This window comes from Habropoda laboriosa, unplaced genomic scaffold (genome assembly GCF_001263275.1).
Source record: "Habropoda laboriosa isolate 0110345459 unplaced genomic scaffold, ASM126327v1 scaffold88, whole genome shotgun sequence".
NCBI classification, from domain to species: domain Eukaryota; kingdom Metazoa; phylum Arthropoda; class Insecta; order Hymenoptera; family Apidae; genus Habropoda; species Habropoda laboriosa.
In genome coordinates, this window is record NW_017100219.1 from 1,137,293 (window position 1) to 1,154,162 (window position 16,870).

The 16,870-nt window shown below is 31.5% G+C and overlaps 5 protein-coding genes across 6 annotated transcripts; 1 reads left to right on the forward strand and 4 right to left on the reverse strand.

The window, feature by feature from the left end:
* Positions 1 to 2,123: 2,123 nt before the first annotated feature.
* LOC108570952 (adenosine deaminase-like protein) lies at positions 2,124 to 3,668 on the reverse strand. The gene is made up of 7 exons (XM_017932890.1): positions 3,630 to 3,668; positions 3,406 to 3,536; positions 3,121 to 3,312; positions 2,793 to 3,030; positions 2,572 to 2,707; positions 2,389 to 2,489; positions 2,124 to 2,324 (listed from the first exon to the last, which is right to left on the reverse strand). The coding sequence occupies exons 1-7, from the start codon at positions 3,666 to 3,668 to the stop codon at positions 2,124 to 2,126; spliced, it is 1,038 nt and encodes a 345-aa protein (XP_017788379.1).
* A 981-nt stretch (positions 3,669 to 4,649) lies between these two features.
* On the reverse strand, positions 4,650 to 5,996 carry LOC108570989 (programmed cell death protein 6). Of its 2 annotated transcripts, none has more exons than XM_017932934.1 (4): positions 5,768 to 5,996; positions 5,376 to 5,482; positions 4,888 to 5,156; positions 4,650 to 4,792 (listed from the first exon to the last, which is right to left on the reverse strand). In XM_017932934.1, the coding sequence occupies exons 1-4, from the start codon at positions 5,821 to 5,823 to the stop codon at positions 4,691 to 4,693; spliced, it is 534 nt and encodes a 177-aa protein (XP_017788423.1). In that variant the 5' UTR covers positions 5,824 to 5,996; the 3' UTR covers positions 4,650 to 4,690. The 2 variants fall into 2 exon arrangements, with proteins under 2 accessions (XP_017788423.1, XP_017788422.1); XM_017932933.1 differs by having other exon boundaries at positions 4,888 to 5,195.
* Positions 5,997 to 6,479: 483 nt separating this feature from the next.
* On the reverse strand, positions 6,480 to 7,869 carry LOC108570988 (dolichyl-phosphate beta-glucosyltransferase). The gene is made up of 5 exons (XM_017932932.1): positions 7,706 to 7,869; positions 7,457 to 7,631; positions 7,189 to 7,385; positions 7,003 to 7,111; positions 6,480 to 6,929 (listed from the first exon to the last, which is right to left on the reverse strand). The coding sequence occupies exons 1-5, from the start codon at positions 7,766 to 7,768 to the stop codon at positions 6,487 to 6,489; spliced, it is 987 nt and encodes a 328-aa protein (XP_017788421.1). The 5' UTR covers positions 7,769 to 7,869; the 3' UTR covers positions 6,480 to 6,486.
* Positions 7,870 to 8,274: 405 nt separating this feature from the next.
* On the forward strand, positions 8,275 to 8,856 carry LOC108570953 (cytochrome c oxidase subunit 6B2-like). Its single transcript, XM_017932891.1, has 2 exons — positions 8,275 to 8,504; positions 8,622 to 8,856. The coding sequence occupies exons 1-2, from the start codon at positions 8,275 to 8,277 to the stop codon at positions 8,854 to 8,856; spliced, it is 465 nt and encodes a 154-aa protein (XP_017788380.1).
* A 698-nt stretch (positions 8,857 to 9,554) lies between these two features.
* LOC108570954 (microtubule-associated protein futsch-like) lies at positions 9,555 to 16,376 on the reverse strand. Its single transcript, XM_017932892.1, has 6 exons — positions 16,141 to 16,376; positions 12,062 to 15,837; positions 10,875 to 11,995; positions 10,502 to 10,780; positions 9,785 to 10,414; positions 9,555 to 9,657 (listed from the first exon to the last, which is right to left on the reverse strand). Exons 1-6 carry the CDS (start codon positions 16,367 to 16,369, stop codon positions 9,555 to 9,557), a joined length of 6,138 nt encoding a protein of 2,045 aa, XP_017788381.1. The 5' UTR covers positions 16,370 to 16,376.
* Between the last annotated feature and the right edge of the window lie 494 nt (positions 16,377 to 16,870).

Here is a 16,870-nt window from a genome sequence, read left to right on the forward strand (position 1 = left end):
AGAAGTATATATAGATATATATAATCGGGTGGTATCTACGCATGATCGTTCGCTTTTCGTTCGCAACCGTTTTCCACGAAATCTCTCTCCGCGTAATCGAACGAAAAACGAAAAGACGAATCGCCGCTGCCCGTTTCTTCCTCTTCGTTCTGTCGTTTTTTTTCTTTTTTTTTTTTTTTTTTTTTTTTTTTTGCGTTTTTTTTTCTTGTAACGGACACTCGAGAGAGGGATACGAACGTTTGTCGGTAAAAAGGAAAAAAAGAAAAAGAAACAAGCATTTAGTTATCGCCGTGTAGCAATCAGCAAACGTTTATGTCCGCTCGCTCTCCACAAGTGTCGCACTTTCTCCGCTGTTGTCGCCGCCCACGCGTCTCGTCGAGTTCTCTTTTCTTCTTCATTTCCAGTTTGTTTCCTTTTGATCTTTCCAACGATAGATAATCACGCGTTTTCGATTAGGGCCAGTTCGATCGCGATTCGTATCACAGCCGAGAGAGAGAGAGATAGAGAAAACTGTGAAACGTGTGAAACACCCGGCAAGCAGACCGGTGTCTATAAATGATGTGTAGATACAACGTCGTTCAACTTTACATAATGCTTAGTATGTAAAACGCGCAGAAAGAGAATCATGCAGAAATGAGAGAAAGAGAAAAGAAAGATATCCCCGTTAGAAGACAGAGAGAACGTTTATCTCGTAAAGGCGGGTGAGAACGAGGGGTAAAATGGTCCTTAGTCATAGTGGTTAGGATATATACAGACTTAGCGGAGGTAAGATATTAGAGAATAGTTACGCGCGACAGTAATAGAAAGGGCATAGTTTACGGACAGAGAAAAGGGTTGTTACGAAACGACTTTTCGTCGATCTTCGAACATTTATGAGAAAGGCGGATTAAAAATAATAGATTATATGGAGGATCGTGAGGATTTGCGAATCGATTGCGAAATGACGTGTGTGAAAGGGAAGAGAAACTGTTTTATTGTTTATAGCTCGAAGGTTAGCCAAAAAGACTGTTACATAGGACGAATATTAATTATATACGGTAGAAATAATTTCTTATTATGATTATTAAGAACGATATTATTGTCATCGTCAATATTAATATTACGACTATATTACTGCTATTCCTATCATTACTATTAGTATTATCCAGCTATTTACTATTATCACCTTGTTATGGCGTGATAGCGAGTAACGGTTCTAATAAAAGGACAAAAAAAAAAGAAAAAAATTCATAAAATATTCGCGTCGAAATGAAAAATGTAATCCTTGTTGCTCCCGTTTTCTCGTGACGGCAATAAGCTGATACCCTTCTTTTTTTTTTTATCTGAGACGTGACGCCTGGTCGTCTCGCGCGAAAATGAAGACGATTCCCTCGACAATCTCGGAATATTAACGACGATACACGGTTTGCTTTTTTTTTTCTTAGAAATTTTCTTTTCAAGTGGTGCTAAGTTTGATCTTTTTTAATTTTTATTAGGTTGCAAAATTGAGGAACGAAAATTCGATAGAGAGATAAGCAACGTTGTTAATGGTATAGCAGGTGAAAAAAGAAAAGAAAAACGAAACTCGCAAAAAACACACAAAGTTTATAGTTTCGACGCACTTGATTGTGATTTTAATAGATTACGAAACGATCGTTAATGTTTATCAAATCGGCGACTTGGCGCCGGTTTGCAAGTATTACTAATTTCTTCATCAATGTCGAAACAAAGATGCACCACATTTACAGGCATGATATTGTAATAATTATTATAAATGTTGTATATATTATATATGATATTGAAGAAAAAAAAAAAAATGAAACACTGATGACATTTAACTATTATAGTCTCCGTAAGTAGCGACTTAGTTATCTGTAAATCCATGTAAACGAGCCCACGAATATCATAACGAATAAAATCGACATTACTTTTATATCAATAGTCCTGCTACCTCGTTACGTATTCTTATGTCACGCATATTTGCTTTTGTCGTATTTCCTGTCTCGCGTCGAACCTTGTTTTATTAATTTGGCCGAGTGCTTGTGTTTACGAAAATATTATAATTTTTTGTACACTTGATACGCTATGAATTTCTACATACCGATATCAATTTTTAGTTTCGTAAGCGATGATTCGTTAAAATTTTAATTCATGTTATCACACATTTTATGATTAAAATTTTCAATCTTAGACAACATGGCTTGTTTCTCTTCTGACGTGGCAAAAGCGTATTGTACGGACGATTGGCAGAGCTTCACGAGTTCTTCGTATCCTAAACCAAACGTTGAACTAACTATTTCGTATTCCTGGGATAAAGATGTATGAAAAACACCTTTATCATCGGTCTAAAAAAAATTAAACGTTATCTTTAGGATGAATACTTAGATAAATATTAACAACTTCACTCACAGCAAGACAAACAGGGTGTCCAGCTTCGTGTAAGTATTTAAAATGATGAGATTCATATGCAGGTACTGTTTTACATTGAACATTCGATGTTAAGCATAATTCTAGATAAAAAATAAGAAACAAACATTTCATATGTTCCTGTGAAATTTGACTAATAAATTTTCGTCGTTTTACCACTCTTACCTACAGGAATTTTCGAATTAAGAAGCATAGTAAATAATCTCTCTGATCCTTGCAAAGTGGGATGAATGCAAGTACAATGTCCTAATCTATCTGGTTTGAATTCAAGAATATCCATTGTTTCTGTTTCATTTGAAACCTATATGGGAAAAAAGTACTTGGCATATTCAAAAATTTAATTGAATTAGCATTAGTTTAAACATAACAATATTACTACATTTTACCTCTGCACAATGAACTGCAATTTTAAGACCAGCCACTCTAGCTTTTTTTAATAATTCAAGAAATGCACCTCCTGTCATTGGATCTCCACTGAGATCAAGTCCTACAATATATTGTGGATATTTCTTAGAGAAATGTATTGCTAATTCTATGTTCTCTTGGGCTGCCTTGTACCCTTGTTTACGATTAATAGAAAGTAGTAACTTTGTTAATATACTTGGAAAATCTGTCTGACAGACTCTATAATTACAAAACAAAATTGCATTAAAAGAACGGTTTAACTTTTTAATTTTTTTAAGACAAAAGGCATTTGAATTAAAATGTATTTACTCGAATGCTTCTATAATTGCTTCTATATATTCTTCTTTTGTCATTTTTCCTTGAACAGCACGAGGAGTGCTTCTAAGTTCCAAATATATCACATTATCTTCTTTGAATTCTTTAACTGTGTTGTAAGTAGAATGAAAGACTGCTTCTGGTGTTACTGTTAATGAATGTGCAATGTCAAATACTTTGAAACATCTATAAGCAATTAGTACAGATCTGTAGTATAATAAACTAATATAATGCATAGAAAGAAATAAAACTTAATAAGTAGTTAGTTATCGTTCGTACTCGCCTAATGACGAAAGGTTTTCGACATTCATAACTATGTTTTCACAACCTTCTGAATTAGGATTTTGCAGTTTGTATAATTTCTTTAATGTATCCGTGCTTAAGGATCCATTTAAGTGAGCGTGAAGTTCCTGTTAAACATAGCAAACAATTCTTATATAAAATATTCGAAAAGCAAGCATTAACCTATATGCTGTAGATCATAAAAATTTTTAATTGTTTACCACTTTTGGTAGAGATTGACAGAAACCTCCCAAGTTCATGATAAAAACAGACTAATCTTCTTTATATCTTTCAAATATTTAAAAATACTTTTTTCGTATTAATATATCCTTTATTTTAGATTATCATTACCCAACTTCGCGACAAACAAGAAATGAACGATTGAATCTGGAGAGTATGCTTCTAAAGAATATATAAATTATTGTTTGTGGTATTTGTAAATTATTCTACTGTGTAAATTTATTTGACTTTATTTTATATGCTAGAAAATAATAATCGCAGTTTTTCTTAAAATAATAATTAATAAACGAAATGGGTGTGTAATATGTTTATTTTCAGTTCAATAATAATAAAAAAGTACAGAAATATAGATTTTATACATAATTAAAGTAGCACATATAATTATATTCTAAGAAAGCACAAAGTAATTTAAACTTTGTAACTGTTTTAACGAACCTATATACTATTTAATAATGTTTGGAGGAAATAGTACTATGTAGTAAGAAAATACAATACAAATTACATTACAAAGTACCTAAAGGTAATATGATTGATATCAGTTTTTGATAAATAATTGACATCTGTTCTTCTGTACATTGCATGAAGGAAATTATGTAAATTGTGGAAAACCTTTTGTTTCATCTTTAAAATGGACTCAATCGTTTATTATTCCATAGATGAGAAGTATTTAAAATTTTTCATACTGTTTAACAATTATTTCTTAAATGTCTTTTCTTTCTCAACATTCTAATGAATAATTCAGCAACATATATCTTTATCTTCTCGTGACAAACAAATAGTGATAGTTAAATATTTATGCTGACACTCAAGCATTATACAATTTTTTTAGGAATGTTTTTACATACATATGACTGACTCTTTATAATTGAACAACTTGAACATGTAAGCACATTAAATATGAGATTTTTAATTTGTTCTGGAAATTTCAAAAAATATACGAAAATTTCCAGTTTTGGCATCAAAAAATTGGTGTAATATTTATATCATAAATAACGTGGCGCCAAGGTAGGCAAGAATAACTTCGATGAAGCACAAAAATACTTTATATTTTAAGGTTAAATACCATGCCTAGGAACTGTTCATAGTGAATTGTAATTACACCATCCAAATCTGTATCTAATTGTCTAAAGGCAGCAGTTAATGTCTGAAAGTGAATACAAGCATAATAAAACATACATTTCTTTTTCAAATAAGCATGATGAATAATTTATAATAAATGTTACATGAATTTATACTTACATATAATACAACACAGCATTGAATGAAGTCATCAAAGTAAATAGTTCCACGGCCAGCTCTGTCATATTTACGGATAAGTGTATCTATTATTTGATCTGATAGCCGATATCCAAAATTTGTGAGAGCTGTTTTTAATTCATTTCTGTCTATATTTCCACTGTTGTCTCTGTCAAATGATCGAAAACAGTTTTGCCAATCTGTTACATATTTCCACAAAGCTCCAAATTCTTCAAAACTGACTGTTCCCTTCTGATTTTTATCGAACATACCTGAAGAACCAGGATCATTTTTGTCAATGTCAAACATACCTGCACCAATAAAATTAACTAAAGATATATTAAAAATTTAAAAGACCATGCAAATCTATTCAGGAAAATCTACTTGAGCAATATCCTGTTAAATGCACTACATTCCAATAATATAACATTTCTCAAGGTTCTAGCAATTCACATAGTCATTTTAAATATTTGAACAAAATACATACTTACCAATCATTAAACGAACAGTTTCTGGATTAAATGGTGTCCAAGTCCCATTTGAGAGAGCTTGTTGTAATTCATCTGCAGTAATTGCACCAGATCTGTCTTGGTCAACTCTGTAACATACAAGTTAAAATTATTAAACTTTCATGTATGGCATATATTATTTATTAACGAAATTTTATTTGGATTATTTTTAAATCTACAAATAAATACATATATATCTTTCTACGTATTAACATAATTCATATAATTTATGAATAAGCGACATATAATTAACGGTAAACTACATAATTCAGTATATTTAAATATTCCTCTTGTGGAAAATGTTTATGATAACATATATAAAAAATACATGTATTGAAACAATCAACTAAATTAACAACATTCAAATACATTACCTTTGGAAAACATCCCAGAGGAATTCTCGACTAGGCATGGGCGACACAAAAGACATTTTAAAATTAATTTTGATTGTCGTAAAATATAAAATGAACGGTAATTATCTTTATTAGTTATACTACTCAATGTTACTTTGCAAGTGATTATGATGAAAGACGAAATAAAATAACGTGAATTGAGTTTGCAAAAAGTTTCGCAGAAATGCAATCAACGTCACGTACACGTCACACCAACGAGAATTCTGTCGTTTTACACACCTTGGATTTGCGTATATAATATAGTGCTAGTTGTTTTTAACGGAAGAGAAGAAGTTACTAGAAAATTATTTCAAATTTCAGAAAATATGATCAATGTATGGATTGAATGAAATTTTCTGATTACAAAATATTCTTTATTATTAATAATTATTACACCTTACAAAGTTTATTATAGGTAAAAGAATAAACATTGAAAAAAAAATGGTAATGTACCTTGCAGTTGGTTAAATTAACCTAACATAATGCAGTTGTAAAAACTTAATAATCCATCATACTTTTGTATGATTGTTAAATAAAGTAAAGACCTTTATAAATTTTCACACATATAAGTTATCCTCACAAAGGAAAAATGTTTTATGATTATCATATTAACCCTGATATTTAACAAAATTATTTGATTTTTATAATTGAAATGTTGAATGAAAAAAACTTTTGTTTTTTGCGTATTGTATACCCTTGTATTACATTTGTTTAGATCTTTTTATTTTCCATGCCCTAATTTTGTATTTATACCAAATAAAAAATAAATCTGTGCCCATCTGTAACCAACTCCAAAGGGGTACTATTTTGGATCCTTCAATTTCCGTCCAATTTACAGGAATCTCAGTAATAGGAATGTTTAGTTTTCTCGCAATATATAACATTTCTACATCAAATGCCCACCGCTCAACATGTAAAGCTTGGAATATAGCTCTTGCAGATTCCCGTGTGATAAGTTTAAAGCCACATTGTGTATCCCTGATACCTCTCACTCCCCAACACCATACTAAGAAATGAAATCCATGCATTAACAATAATCGAAAAAATGTGCGTTTGGCTGTTTCTTCTTCCTCTAGATGAGCTCTAGAACCACATACTACTGCATGAGAGGAACTAACTTCATTTGGGTTGTTTACATAATTGACTGAAAAAATGATATTCATTTATCAAATATTTAATATCTTATACATTAAATCATAAATTAAAAAATAACTTACATCCTAAAATACTTGTTAAACTGTTATCTAATTTTTCTAAGTCACTAAATTTAGTAGCACCATCTGCATCTGCAAATAATATTGCACTGCCCCTTGCACTTAGAATACCCTTAAATAAAATAAATTATAATAAAAAACAGTGATAGTAATTGTAAGGCTTAATGCAGAATGTGTTTTATTACTAACTAGTCTGACTGCACCGCCTTTTCCTCTATTTCTAACAAGATTTAGTACCCTAATATTTTCATGTTTTAATGCATAATTGTGTGCAATATCTACAGTTTTATCTGTGCTTCCATCACTAACTACAATCACTTCATAAGTACATCCATTTTTTAAACGATTTTCCAAATATTCCAAACATTCATCCAGCATTGTAGGTACTATGGAATAAACATATGAGTAGATTATAATTTTACAATACTATAATTACTGCAACATAGTTAATATTTACATCTTTGCTCTTCATTATAAGCTGGTACAATCACACTTAAATGTACACTCCAACTGTCATGTAAAGATGGGAAAACTTCAGAATTTTCTGTCTTTGGATTAAAGAAATATTTTTCTTTCTCATCTCTCCAAATATGTGGATGTGGTTCTGTTATTATAAATAATGCTATAGAAAACTGAAAATATATAATATTCTTTTCATTAACAAATTTAAATAACGTACAAGTAGTGGCATAACCTAAGAACCTACCACAATTATACATATTACTGCAAATACAATAGCATAAAGAAGTAAATGACCTGGTGAAATCATACTTATATTACAGCGTTTTTAAATGTTAGAAAAATACACTTTGCAAAAATTGTCCAACGACACGTATGCTTTCATAGTTTCCCTGCGTATGCCGCCATTCATACGTCTATGTTTGTACTTCATTTGCATGCACTTTGCTGTTGGCTATACTAAATGTAAACATTGTATCTATTGTTTCATTGGCATAAATTTTTATCGTTTAAAATAAAAATAATCATAGTTCAAATGAAATTTTTAATAATGATATTAAAGTTAATCTGGTTTAAATTTTTTAAGATTATATTTTTTTATCAGTTTTATAGAGTAAAATTAATAAGCTATTGACAAGAAATATTTGAATGTAAAGAGGGCGTTCACATGCATAAACGTATATTCGTATGCATCGTACTTAAAAAATTTGAATTGCCACAATGTAATAAAGTATGTTTTAATTAACATCGACGACTATATCATTACTTAACATACCTTTATAAAACTTCAAAAGTAAAGCATAAATTCAAAAAACAATGGCTTCTGATGAAAGTAATAAAATGAAAGGGACTTTTAAAAATAAATATAAAGATGATATGCATCGTATATATGATGCACATTTAACAAATATTGAAAATGATAATACTGCAACAGACGAACGAAGACCGAAGAAAAAGATAACTATAGAGGTAGATGAAGATGATCCATGTCTTAAACAAGAAGAAAAAACACGTACAGAAACTTCGATGCCTGGTGATGATCCAAGGTGTTTTATTATATTTCCCAAATATTCTTATTTTAATAATTCCATTAAAATACATATTAGTTCTGCAATTAAAACTGTTTTCTCTAACATTATCAATGAATTTTCAATACTGTTTAGATTTCAACAACAAAATCAAACGTTACGTTGTTGGGTAATGTACACTGATTTCTATCGTTGCAAACATATTTTAGGAGAGGAAACAAGTGCATGTAATTGGTTCAAACAAGTGTTCACGTCTATATGTCCAAATCTTTGGATTCATCATTGGGATAATCTTAGAGCTGAGGGTAAATTTCCGTGGCATAAGGGAAAAACTCAAGGAGAGTTTCCTGGTGATAAATACGGGGTTTAGATAAGACAGTAAATTTTGTTTTACACCTGGCGCATAAATTTTCGTCATACAAATAAACTCACAATTAGAAAAAAATATCAATCTTTTATTATACAGGTACAAGACTTTTATGAGGTAACTTATATAGAAGTACGAAATGAATATTTGTTGCAATGCCTCACGTTGGCCTGTTGTACGGCTGTCTTCAACAATCGGTCAACAATTTCTTCTTTTACTTTTACATTAACCACACTAATTACTTGCAGTTTATATACGACACTTTTTACATATGTAAAAAATAAACACTTGCAGCAAATCTTCTCTAAACTTTCGTTAGAATAGAAGCTTGAAATAGCACGGTATTAAAATTTTTGCTTTATTTAAAATTTAAGATCCTTATGTAATAAAATGGCTACTTTAATTTGTGCACAAACTCCTGCCATGATGAGGACAACTTACCATCTTCAGGTGTTACTTCTGCTTGTTAACAGGATTCTTGCCTTCTATACGGGATATTGCTTCCTCACAAATAGTACCTGCAATTATAAAAGTAATAACATTTACTTACGATAAAAAATGTTCCAATGTAAATTATATAAAAGTACGATCACTTTCAATAAAATTCTTGATTCTTATTTGATAATGTCCTTTGAATCTTATGATTAAAGATTAAAACCACCTTACATATAACTTAATAATGCCACTTTAGTAGCTAAATGCTACTTGGCTTGATTCTCTGTTTGATGAACAAATTGACAATCTCCATCACTGCAGGTTCCCATTAGCTCGTATGGGCAAAGGACGCCATTGGGATTCGTGTTCCTGGTTAAGAATGATAAAAAACACAAAAAAAATGCTCAAAATTTTTGTGGAAAATTTCAATTAGAAAAGCATTATATTATTCGTAAAGAAACTGAAATTAGGAAAATATTTAGAAAGCGAAACCCACCTTGGTACTTTAAAGTACGTTAGTATTGATTCATAAGGTAAAAGCGTCTTCTTCGCCTGAAACTCTCCTTCGGGTTTCGTACAATTCCTTTTCTCGCTGCCAGGTTCTAAAGTTGCAGGCCTTACTACTACATTACTATCTGTTACCTCTTTATTATTCAAGTCTTGAGCATTTTCAGAATTAAGGTTACCAGTAATAACAACAGGAGTATCACTTAAATTTGTTTCTTTAGCAGATACTTCTTGTTCTGTGTTATTTTCTTCCGATATACTCCTTTCATTATTGCTTGGAGCTGAATTATTTAGTACCATACTTTCGTCCTTACTTGCTTCATTTACATTTACCGTAGTTACTTCTATTTGTACAGTTTTTTCAGTTTCATTTGATTTTATTAGAAATTCGTTCTTGTTTAAAATCGTTGTATCAAGATTATCTACATTACACTCTTCTAATAAATCTGTAGTTTCCGAAACCTCTGTAAACGTAGTAGAAACAGTTTCTTCTCCCAGTCTTGATTCATATGTTTCGGAAATATCGATAGATGGTACTTTTTTTCGTGACAGTTGCCGCGTATGATTGGCTACTTCTTTCAATCTACAATCTAAAAGTTGTGCTCCAGCTTCAGGTACCCTAAAAAATAACAGATATGTTATTAATATAGTATATTATAATTATTTTCAGTGATACTGTTATTTCATTCAATGATTCATGTATTACTTGTATTCTGTTCCTACAATACTACTTCCCAAGGTTGAACAAATAGTTGCAAGTTTAAAACATTCCTGCCGGCCTGCGTTGATCTTCCCATGCGCCGCTACTACTTTTGGACCTATACTATTAATACGGTTACGTTGCACTTGCAACCTCTCCTCAGCAACTTTGAGCTGCTCTCGGAGTTTTTTAACTTCAGCGGCCAAATTTGTTTGTAAGTCCCGTTCCATGTGCCACTGGCGAAGATTACCGGACATTTCCGCCAAATCATCCAAGATTGTATAGCTATAGCAACAACATATATATACAAATAAATTATTACATATAGACATATTCAACGTTAATATATGATTAAAGATATTTGACTGCTTGTAATTACCGTTTCAGAACTAATTTCTGTTCCGTATCCATTAAACGTTGTTCTTGTTCCGCTCGTGAAAGATCAATAAGAGTATTTAGCTCTGTTTTCACATACTTTTTAAGTGCTTCCCAATTTTCTTCTATACTTCTTGTACCCTTTGGCGATGTATTATTTTTGAACAATAGAAAATGAACGTCTTCTCTATTTTCTGCGTTCGAATTCAACGATGTACGTTTATCTTCTTCATATTGTGAAAGTCGAATTGTGGATTCGGATGTATCAATACTTTCTTTCCTTCCAGTACTTTGATTTTCTCTTGATAAAATAGTAGTGGATGCATCTGAGTCTATCACATTGTTATCACCGGATGGAGTATCATTGGTAATCACGTCTTTCTCTGCGGTTTGTATAAGTTGATTTATGTCATAATCGCACGTACCTTTATTATTACCATTTTTACTACCAGAAACACTTTCATCTCGATTAATTACTGTTTTATTGCTTAAGGTCACTTTATCATTTATTGTTACCACCCGTTCGTTTCTGTCGTTTGTTACTTGTACTTGCATATACTTCTCGTTTACTTCATTCGTGGACAAAATTTTTAAACCGGGTAAAATTTTCGTATGAGCTTTAGGGGTAGACGTTTCGAAAATTTTCAGCGATGTATTTGTTGATTGTACAGAGTTTCCAATTGCTTCGCTTTCAATGTTGCTTGGATTGGTTTCAGTGGGTACAAGAATATTAGAATTTATTGTAGGCCTTGATATTATTTTTGTTTGATTCGGACTTGTATTTCCTTGCTTATCAACATTATTTATTTTATTGGTACACAGTTGAACGTTGGTCGACGATACAAACGTATTTTTTACCGAATCCACTACATTTTTAGAACAATTTTCCTTGTTCAATTGTTGTGCACTTGGACTTTTTGTTAATATTGTTTGATTTAGCTTTGCATGTGATTCTTTATTTGGGCTGCTGGGGAATGCAGGCTTTGTAGGTACTTCTACGCTTTTATTTTTCGTTAAATTGTTATTCTCTATAGTTCTGTGCAGTTTCAGTTTCTCGCGTTCTAAAATTTGTTGCTTCAATCGACGATATTCCTCTTGCTGTGATGCGGGTAAATGACGAACGGCCTGTAAATATACAAACAGATAAATATTTTATGAGCAATGAAATACTTTATTGTAGAGTATTCTTACCAATGGTGTATGAACATTAGACGAATTTGATTTGTCTTGTTTTGTTGCTAATACCGTATCCTTTTTAGCTGTTTGTAAGATTGATGTTGGTCTTGCAGCTGCCATAGATTCTTGTTTTTTTCGTACAGCACGTAAAAATTGATCTAAATTTTTTTCAAACTCAGCTGTGGAATTTACCGTTGCTTGAGGTTTTTCTGCCGTGACAGAATTAGACGACGGAACAGCTGTATTTTTTTGTCGTTCCGATTCAGAGTCACTTTCCGTGTCAGATTCTAAATTTATGACAATTCTTTGTATATCAGACAATGTTTTTGCATTAGCAGACCACTTACTGTCGTTAGACTGTACTTTACATATAATTTTACTTTCTGCTATTTTTTGTTTGTTATAAAGTGTAGCCTTTTGTAAATTTAATTTCTTTTGAATCATTGCATTTTGGTACTTTTTCGCGTTATTTACAACCTTTGTACTTGCAGGAATTGAAATTCTTTTCACAAGTTTCTTCTGTGGACCTTTCATAATAGGAACTGATCTCTTCCTCCCAGAAGTTACTGAATTCAAAGTTTTAACACTTCCAACAGATAAATCTCCTTGTGCAACAGGTTTTACTTTTTCTTCAGCATTTGATTGATGTTTACCATTTTCAGAACCATATGAAGTTATGGGTGGACTTGATAAAGATGTTGCAACATCAGCATTTGTTGTATTAGTTGTATCGCTTCCACCGACCAGTGTAGAAGACACATTTGTTGATACAGTTTCATTTGCAAGCACTTGATTTGATACAGTAGATACTGTTGTAGTTATTGTTGAACTGGGAATATTGTTAGTGGTTTTTGTTCGTTTTGGTAAAGAAGCTAATAAAATTGCTCTTAGTGCTTCTTCATCTTCATCAAGACTTTGCCTTCTATCTTCTGTACTTTTTGCTTGTTCTAATGAATCATTAACCGAAGTATCATCAGTTTGTACATCTTCATTTGTTTCTGAGGAAATTTTATTGTTTTCATCATCAATAATTTTTGAAGCTTCCAAGTTAGATGTATTGATACTCTCTTCCATATCCATTTGTTTCTGAACTTCTTCCATATTTTCTTTATCATCTGTTTTATCTTTATCATCTTCTTTATCTACAATATTTATATTGTCACTATTTGTACATGATGATTCATGCCTTTTTGCAAGCAATGGTACTTTTTCAGTATTTTTCCTTTTTAATCCTTTTTTTAGAAGTTTCTTCTTTTTTTGTGTTGGACTTTTAATATCACAAATTTTATCAGAACTTTTTGGACTTGTATTATTTTGTACCAGAGTTGAACTATCATTACTATCTGCTACCAAAGTATCAGTTTTATTTGCAGATACTTCATCAGTTGTATCTTCATGTAAAAATTCCTGAAATGCAGTGCAGTCTAAAACCGAATGAGACTTTTGTGGGATGGACTGTAACTTTATTGGTTTGAAGGAAGCATTCATCTTTGTACTAGATTCTTCATTAATGTCAACTGATTGCATTTTTGCACTTTTAAATGTTGGTTCTTGTTGTACTGCAACTTTTCTTGCAGGTAAAGGTAGTTGTAACTGTTTATTTGTTTTCAAAATTGGTGCTGGTACAAGTGTTCTGTTGATTAATGTCGGTATTTTATTTATATCTTTGGTAACATCTGGTATTCCCTTCATATAAAGTGGTTCTGATGTTGTTTCTTTAATATTATTTGAAGAATCATTTGGAATGTTTTCTATAGATTTTATGTTTCTAAGAGGATCAGTTAGTGGATTTGCATCTGCATCAGTTTCAGGAAGATCATCAATAGTTATCATTGAACTACTTGGTGATACAGATTCTGTAAGAGAGGTTGTAGCAGATCCAATAACTGGATCCAGTGAAAGTGTTTCCGCTTTGTTTAGCTGTTCATCTTCATTTATATTATTGGCTTGTTTTGTGGTTTCTGCATTTTGAGTTATTGACACCTGACTATATTGTTCGCTATTTCCATATGCATTAGAAGCATATGATTCCAAAGAAACTAAGGAAGAATTTGAGGTAGTAAGTGGACCAAGAGTTTGTGGAAGCACATGTGATAAGTCAGGATCATATACAGGGGTATCAGTTGGAGAATAAGGCATTTCTTGACTTGAATTAATATCTACAAATTCAGGAGTAGTATTATTTTTGTCAATATTGCATGTATTTTGATACACATCTGCATGAGAATTATGTATTTTCATAAAATCTGGTTTAGAAGTCTCTTCTGGATTGGTTGATAAATATTGCATATTTGCATTTGTAGGACATAATGGATTCTGAGATGTTGCATAATATACAATGTTTGGTAAGTAACTTCGATTTTCAATGATTTTCCCCTGATAAGATTTTTGATCATCTTGACTAGACATTATAGATGCATTAAAATTTGGACTGTTATTTGCTTCATTAAGCCTGATAAATGATACGTCAGATGGTTGAATACCTAACAACTCTGTATCCATAGATATATTGGCAGTAATTTTGTCTGTTGGAGAATATGGCAATTTTTCTTTTTCTCTTTCAACATCTGTATCTATTTCCATATCTTCTGTATGATTATTTTCATTTATAGGAAGTGGAGTATGAGGTGGTGATGCAAAATTTAATAGTTCTTCTCCAGGTATGGGAATACTATCTAAAAAGCTTTGTGTGAACGGACTTTCACTGCGGGAAGCATTCGATTTTTTGTTCTTTCCTGATTTTATGCCTTTCTGAACTCTATTCTGATGTTTTTTTAACACTGCAGAACGAAGTGCAATCATTCTTAGTTTCAGATCTTCTTCATCTTGATCATCGTTTATATTTACATTTACCTTCCTTGCAGTTTCAGTCTTTGGTTGATCATTTTGTTTGTTGGATTTATTTTGTTTTGTTTCAAGGGCCTTTTGTCTTAGTAGTGCTAAGTCTTCTTCTTCGTCTGCATCATTAGATACATTGTTATTGACATGTGCAGTAGATTTCTCTTTTGAAGAATTTATGATGTCACTATTATTGTCAGAAACTCCCTTCATCATATTTGTTAACTTCTCTTTTAACGAAGATGCATGTTCTTTATTTTTACTTAAAGTTTCTTCTAATGAATGAGTTCCCATTGAATCCAATTGTCTGACTTTTTTTAGTAATTTATGCATATTACCATAATTATGAGATGACAATTCAGGATGTGATGTCTTTCTAGGCATTGCTTTTGTTGAGGATCTATATGGTGACCGCTTAGGAGATTTAAGTCTTCTAGGAGATCTTCTTATTGTTGGTGATCTAGTATGGATAAGTGGGGATTTTGATCTTTTGAAAGGAGAACGTGGTCTTATAAGAGATCTATGCCTTCTGGGAGGTGTTCTTGGAATTACTCTTGATCTATTGCTTCCATGAACAGGACTGATCTCTCTGTGATGTGGTCTACAAGTATTTTTTGTCACATCATGTTTTAATGTATTAACACACTCTGTCATAACTATATCCATAGTAGATGAAGAAACTACATCCTCTATTGACATTACAGGTGTATGATTTCTCTTCTTTTTTCTTTTCTTTTTCACTCGACTCTTTGAAGTGGAATGTATTATAATTTGTTTAGAATTATCTGCAAGACCAACAATTTCCATATCGCTGTCACTTGAAATAGGCACAAGATCGTCATTTTTTTCTTGAAGAGTAGAGGCTATATGTTTTGTACCGATACATCCTGATTCTTTGATTTGATGACGGTTTTCTTTCCCCTGGACTGCATCTTGTAGAATAAGGTCAACTTCTACTTGATTAGAACATGATATGTCGAGAATGATAATACATTGCATGTGGAACAAATAATAATAAGATCTGAACAAATAATGTTCAGTACACAAAAGTATGTTATGTATATAAACAATAAAAAAGGAAATATTTTATAACATTTTTTTATATTTTTTATGGTAAAGCACATAATACTGAATATGTAAAACAATATCTTTGTAAGTTAATCAATGAAAAATTTTTTAAATTTTTTAACATGGAAGTGCTTCTAACTGGACATTGTTTAAAAATATTAAAAAAAAAAATGTGCTTTTTAAATTACCTCTTCTATTACAGCTCCTGGAGGGATAAATCTTGGCAGGAGCAGTGCACCATGATGCATTATGTTGAGATGACAAACAGTTTGTACATTGAGAAACCCTAGTACCATATCCGTAATTTAAGTGTCCCTCCTCGGAAGAACTTACATCCTCCAAGGATATTTCACCTTCTTCCTTCTCATCCAACACTCCTATTGTTTCAGTACCCTCACTCGACAAATCGCTAGCCATTCTTAAACTTACCCTCAAACCGTAAATAATTAATCGCGTCCATTCGTAATAATAAAAAAGAAATATATTTTCATGAAAATTAGGGTTAATAACGCGTGAACAATAATTATAATTTTTTCACTGATCTAAACTTGGCACACGCACACACCACCTTATTGTGAATAAATTCACGTTGAGAAACTTTTTATTTATGCGACGTATGATAAATGAAAAACTCAAGCAAACTCAAATATTGGTGTTAATACAAAAGAGAATTAACTTATTCACCACAACGTCTGTTTTTATCGTAGATTTATCCTCACGACTAAATGCATGCAATAACTCCGCCATGCTAGGTCGTTTTCAACACATGACCTGAAATGGCTGGTATTCACAGAATCGGTGTGTTCCAAAATTAGATGATTGCATCTCATTTAAAACGAGGCAGTTCATATCTGAACACATCGATTTGTGTGATTTTTTAACGTTTAATTTAATATTAAATTTTTATATAGTATTATA

Bases quoted from the DNA above. Each gene is read 5' to 3' on its own strand.
- LOC108570952 (XM_017932890.1), bottom strand. From the start codon at position 3,668: ATGAACTTGGGAGGTTTCTGTCAATCTCTACCAAAAGTG. The intron at 3,313-3,405 runs GTACGAACGATA...AATTGCTTATAG, and splicing joins AACCTTTCGTCATTAGGCGA to ATGTTTCAAAGTATTTGACA. The intron at 2,325-2,388 runs GTGAGTGAAGTT...AATTTTTTTTAG, and splicing joins GACACCCTGTTTGTCTTGCT to ACCGATGATAAAGGTGTTTT.
- LOC108570989 (XM_017932933.1), bottom strand. From the start codon at position 5,823: ATGTCTTTTGTGTCGCCCATGCCTAGTCGAGAATTCCTCTGGGATGTT. The intron at 5,196-5,375 runs GTAAGTATGTAT...TTATTGGTGCAG, and splicing joins AACTGTTCGTTTAATGATTG to GTATGTTTGACATTGACAAA. The intron at 4,793-4,887 runs GTAAGTATAAAT...ATTCACTTTCAG, and splicing joins AATGCTGTGTTGTATTATAT to ACATTAACTGCTGCCTTTAG.
- LOC108570953 (XM_017932891.1), top strand. From the start codon at position 8,275: ATGGCTTCTGATGAAAGTAATAAAATGAAAGGGACTTTTAAAAATAAA. The intron at 8,505-8,621 runs GTGTTTTATTAT...AATACTGTTTAG, and splicing joins ATGCCTGGTGATGATCCAAG to ATTTCAACAACAAAATCAAA.
- LOC108570988 (XM_017932932.1), bottom strand. From the start codon at position 7,768: ATGATTTCACCAGGTCATTTACTTCTTTATGCTATTGTATTTGCAGTA. The intron at 7,632-7,705 runs GTAGGTTCTTAG...ATATATTTTCAG, and splicing joins CAGTAATATGTATAATTGTG to TTTTCTATAGCATTATTTAT. The intron at 7,112-7,188 runs GTTAGTAATAAA...ATTTTATTTAAG, and splicing joins AAGGCGGTGCAGTCAGACTA to GGTATTCTAAGTGCAAGGGG.
- LOC108570954 (XM_017932892.1), bottom strand. From the start codon at position 16,369: ATGGCTAGCGATTTGTCGAGTGAGGGTACTGAAACAATAGGAGTGTTG. The intron at 10,415-10,501 runs GTAATACATGAA...GTTATTTTTTAG, and splicing joins ATTGTAGGAACAGAATACAA to GGTACCTGAAGCTGGAGCAC. The intron at 9,658-9,784 runs GTGGGTTTCGCT...ATTCTTAACCAG, and splicing joins ACGTACTTTAAAGTACCAAG to GAACACGAATCCCAATGGCG.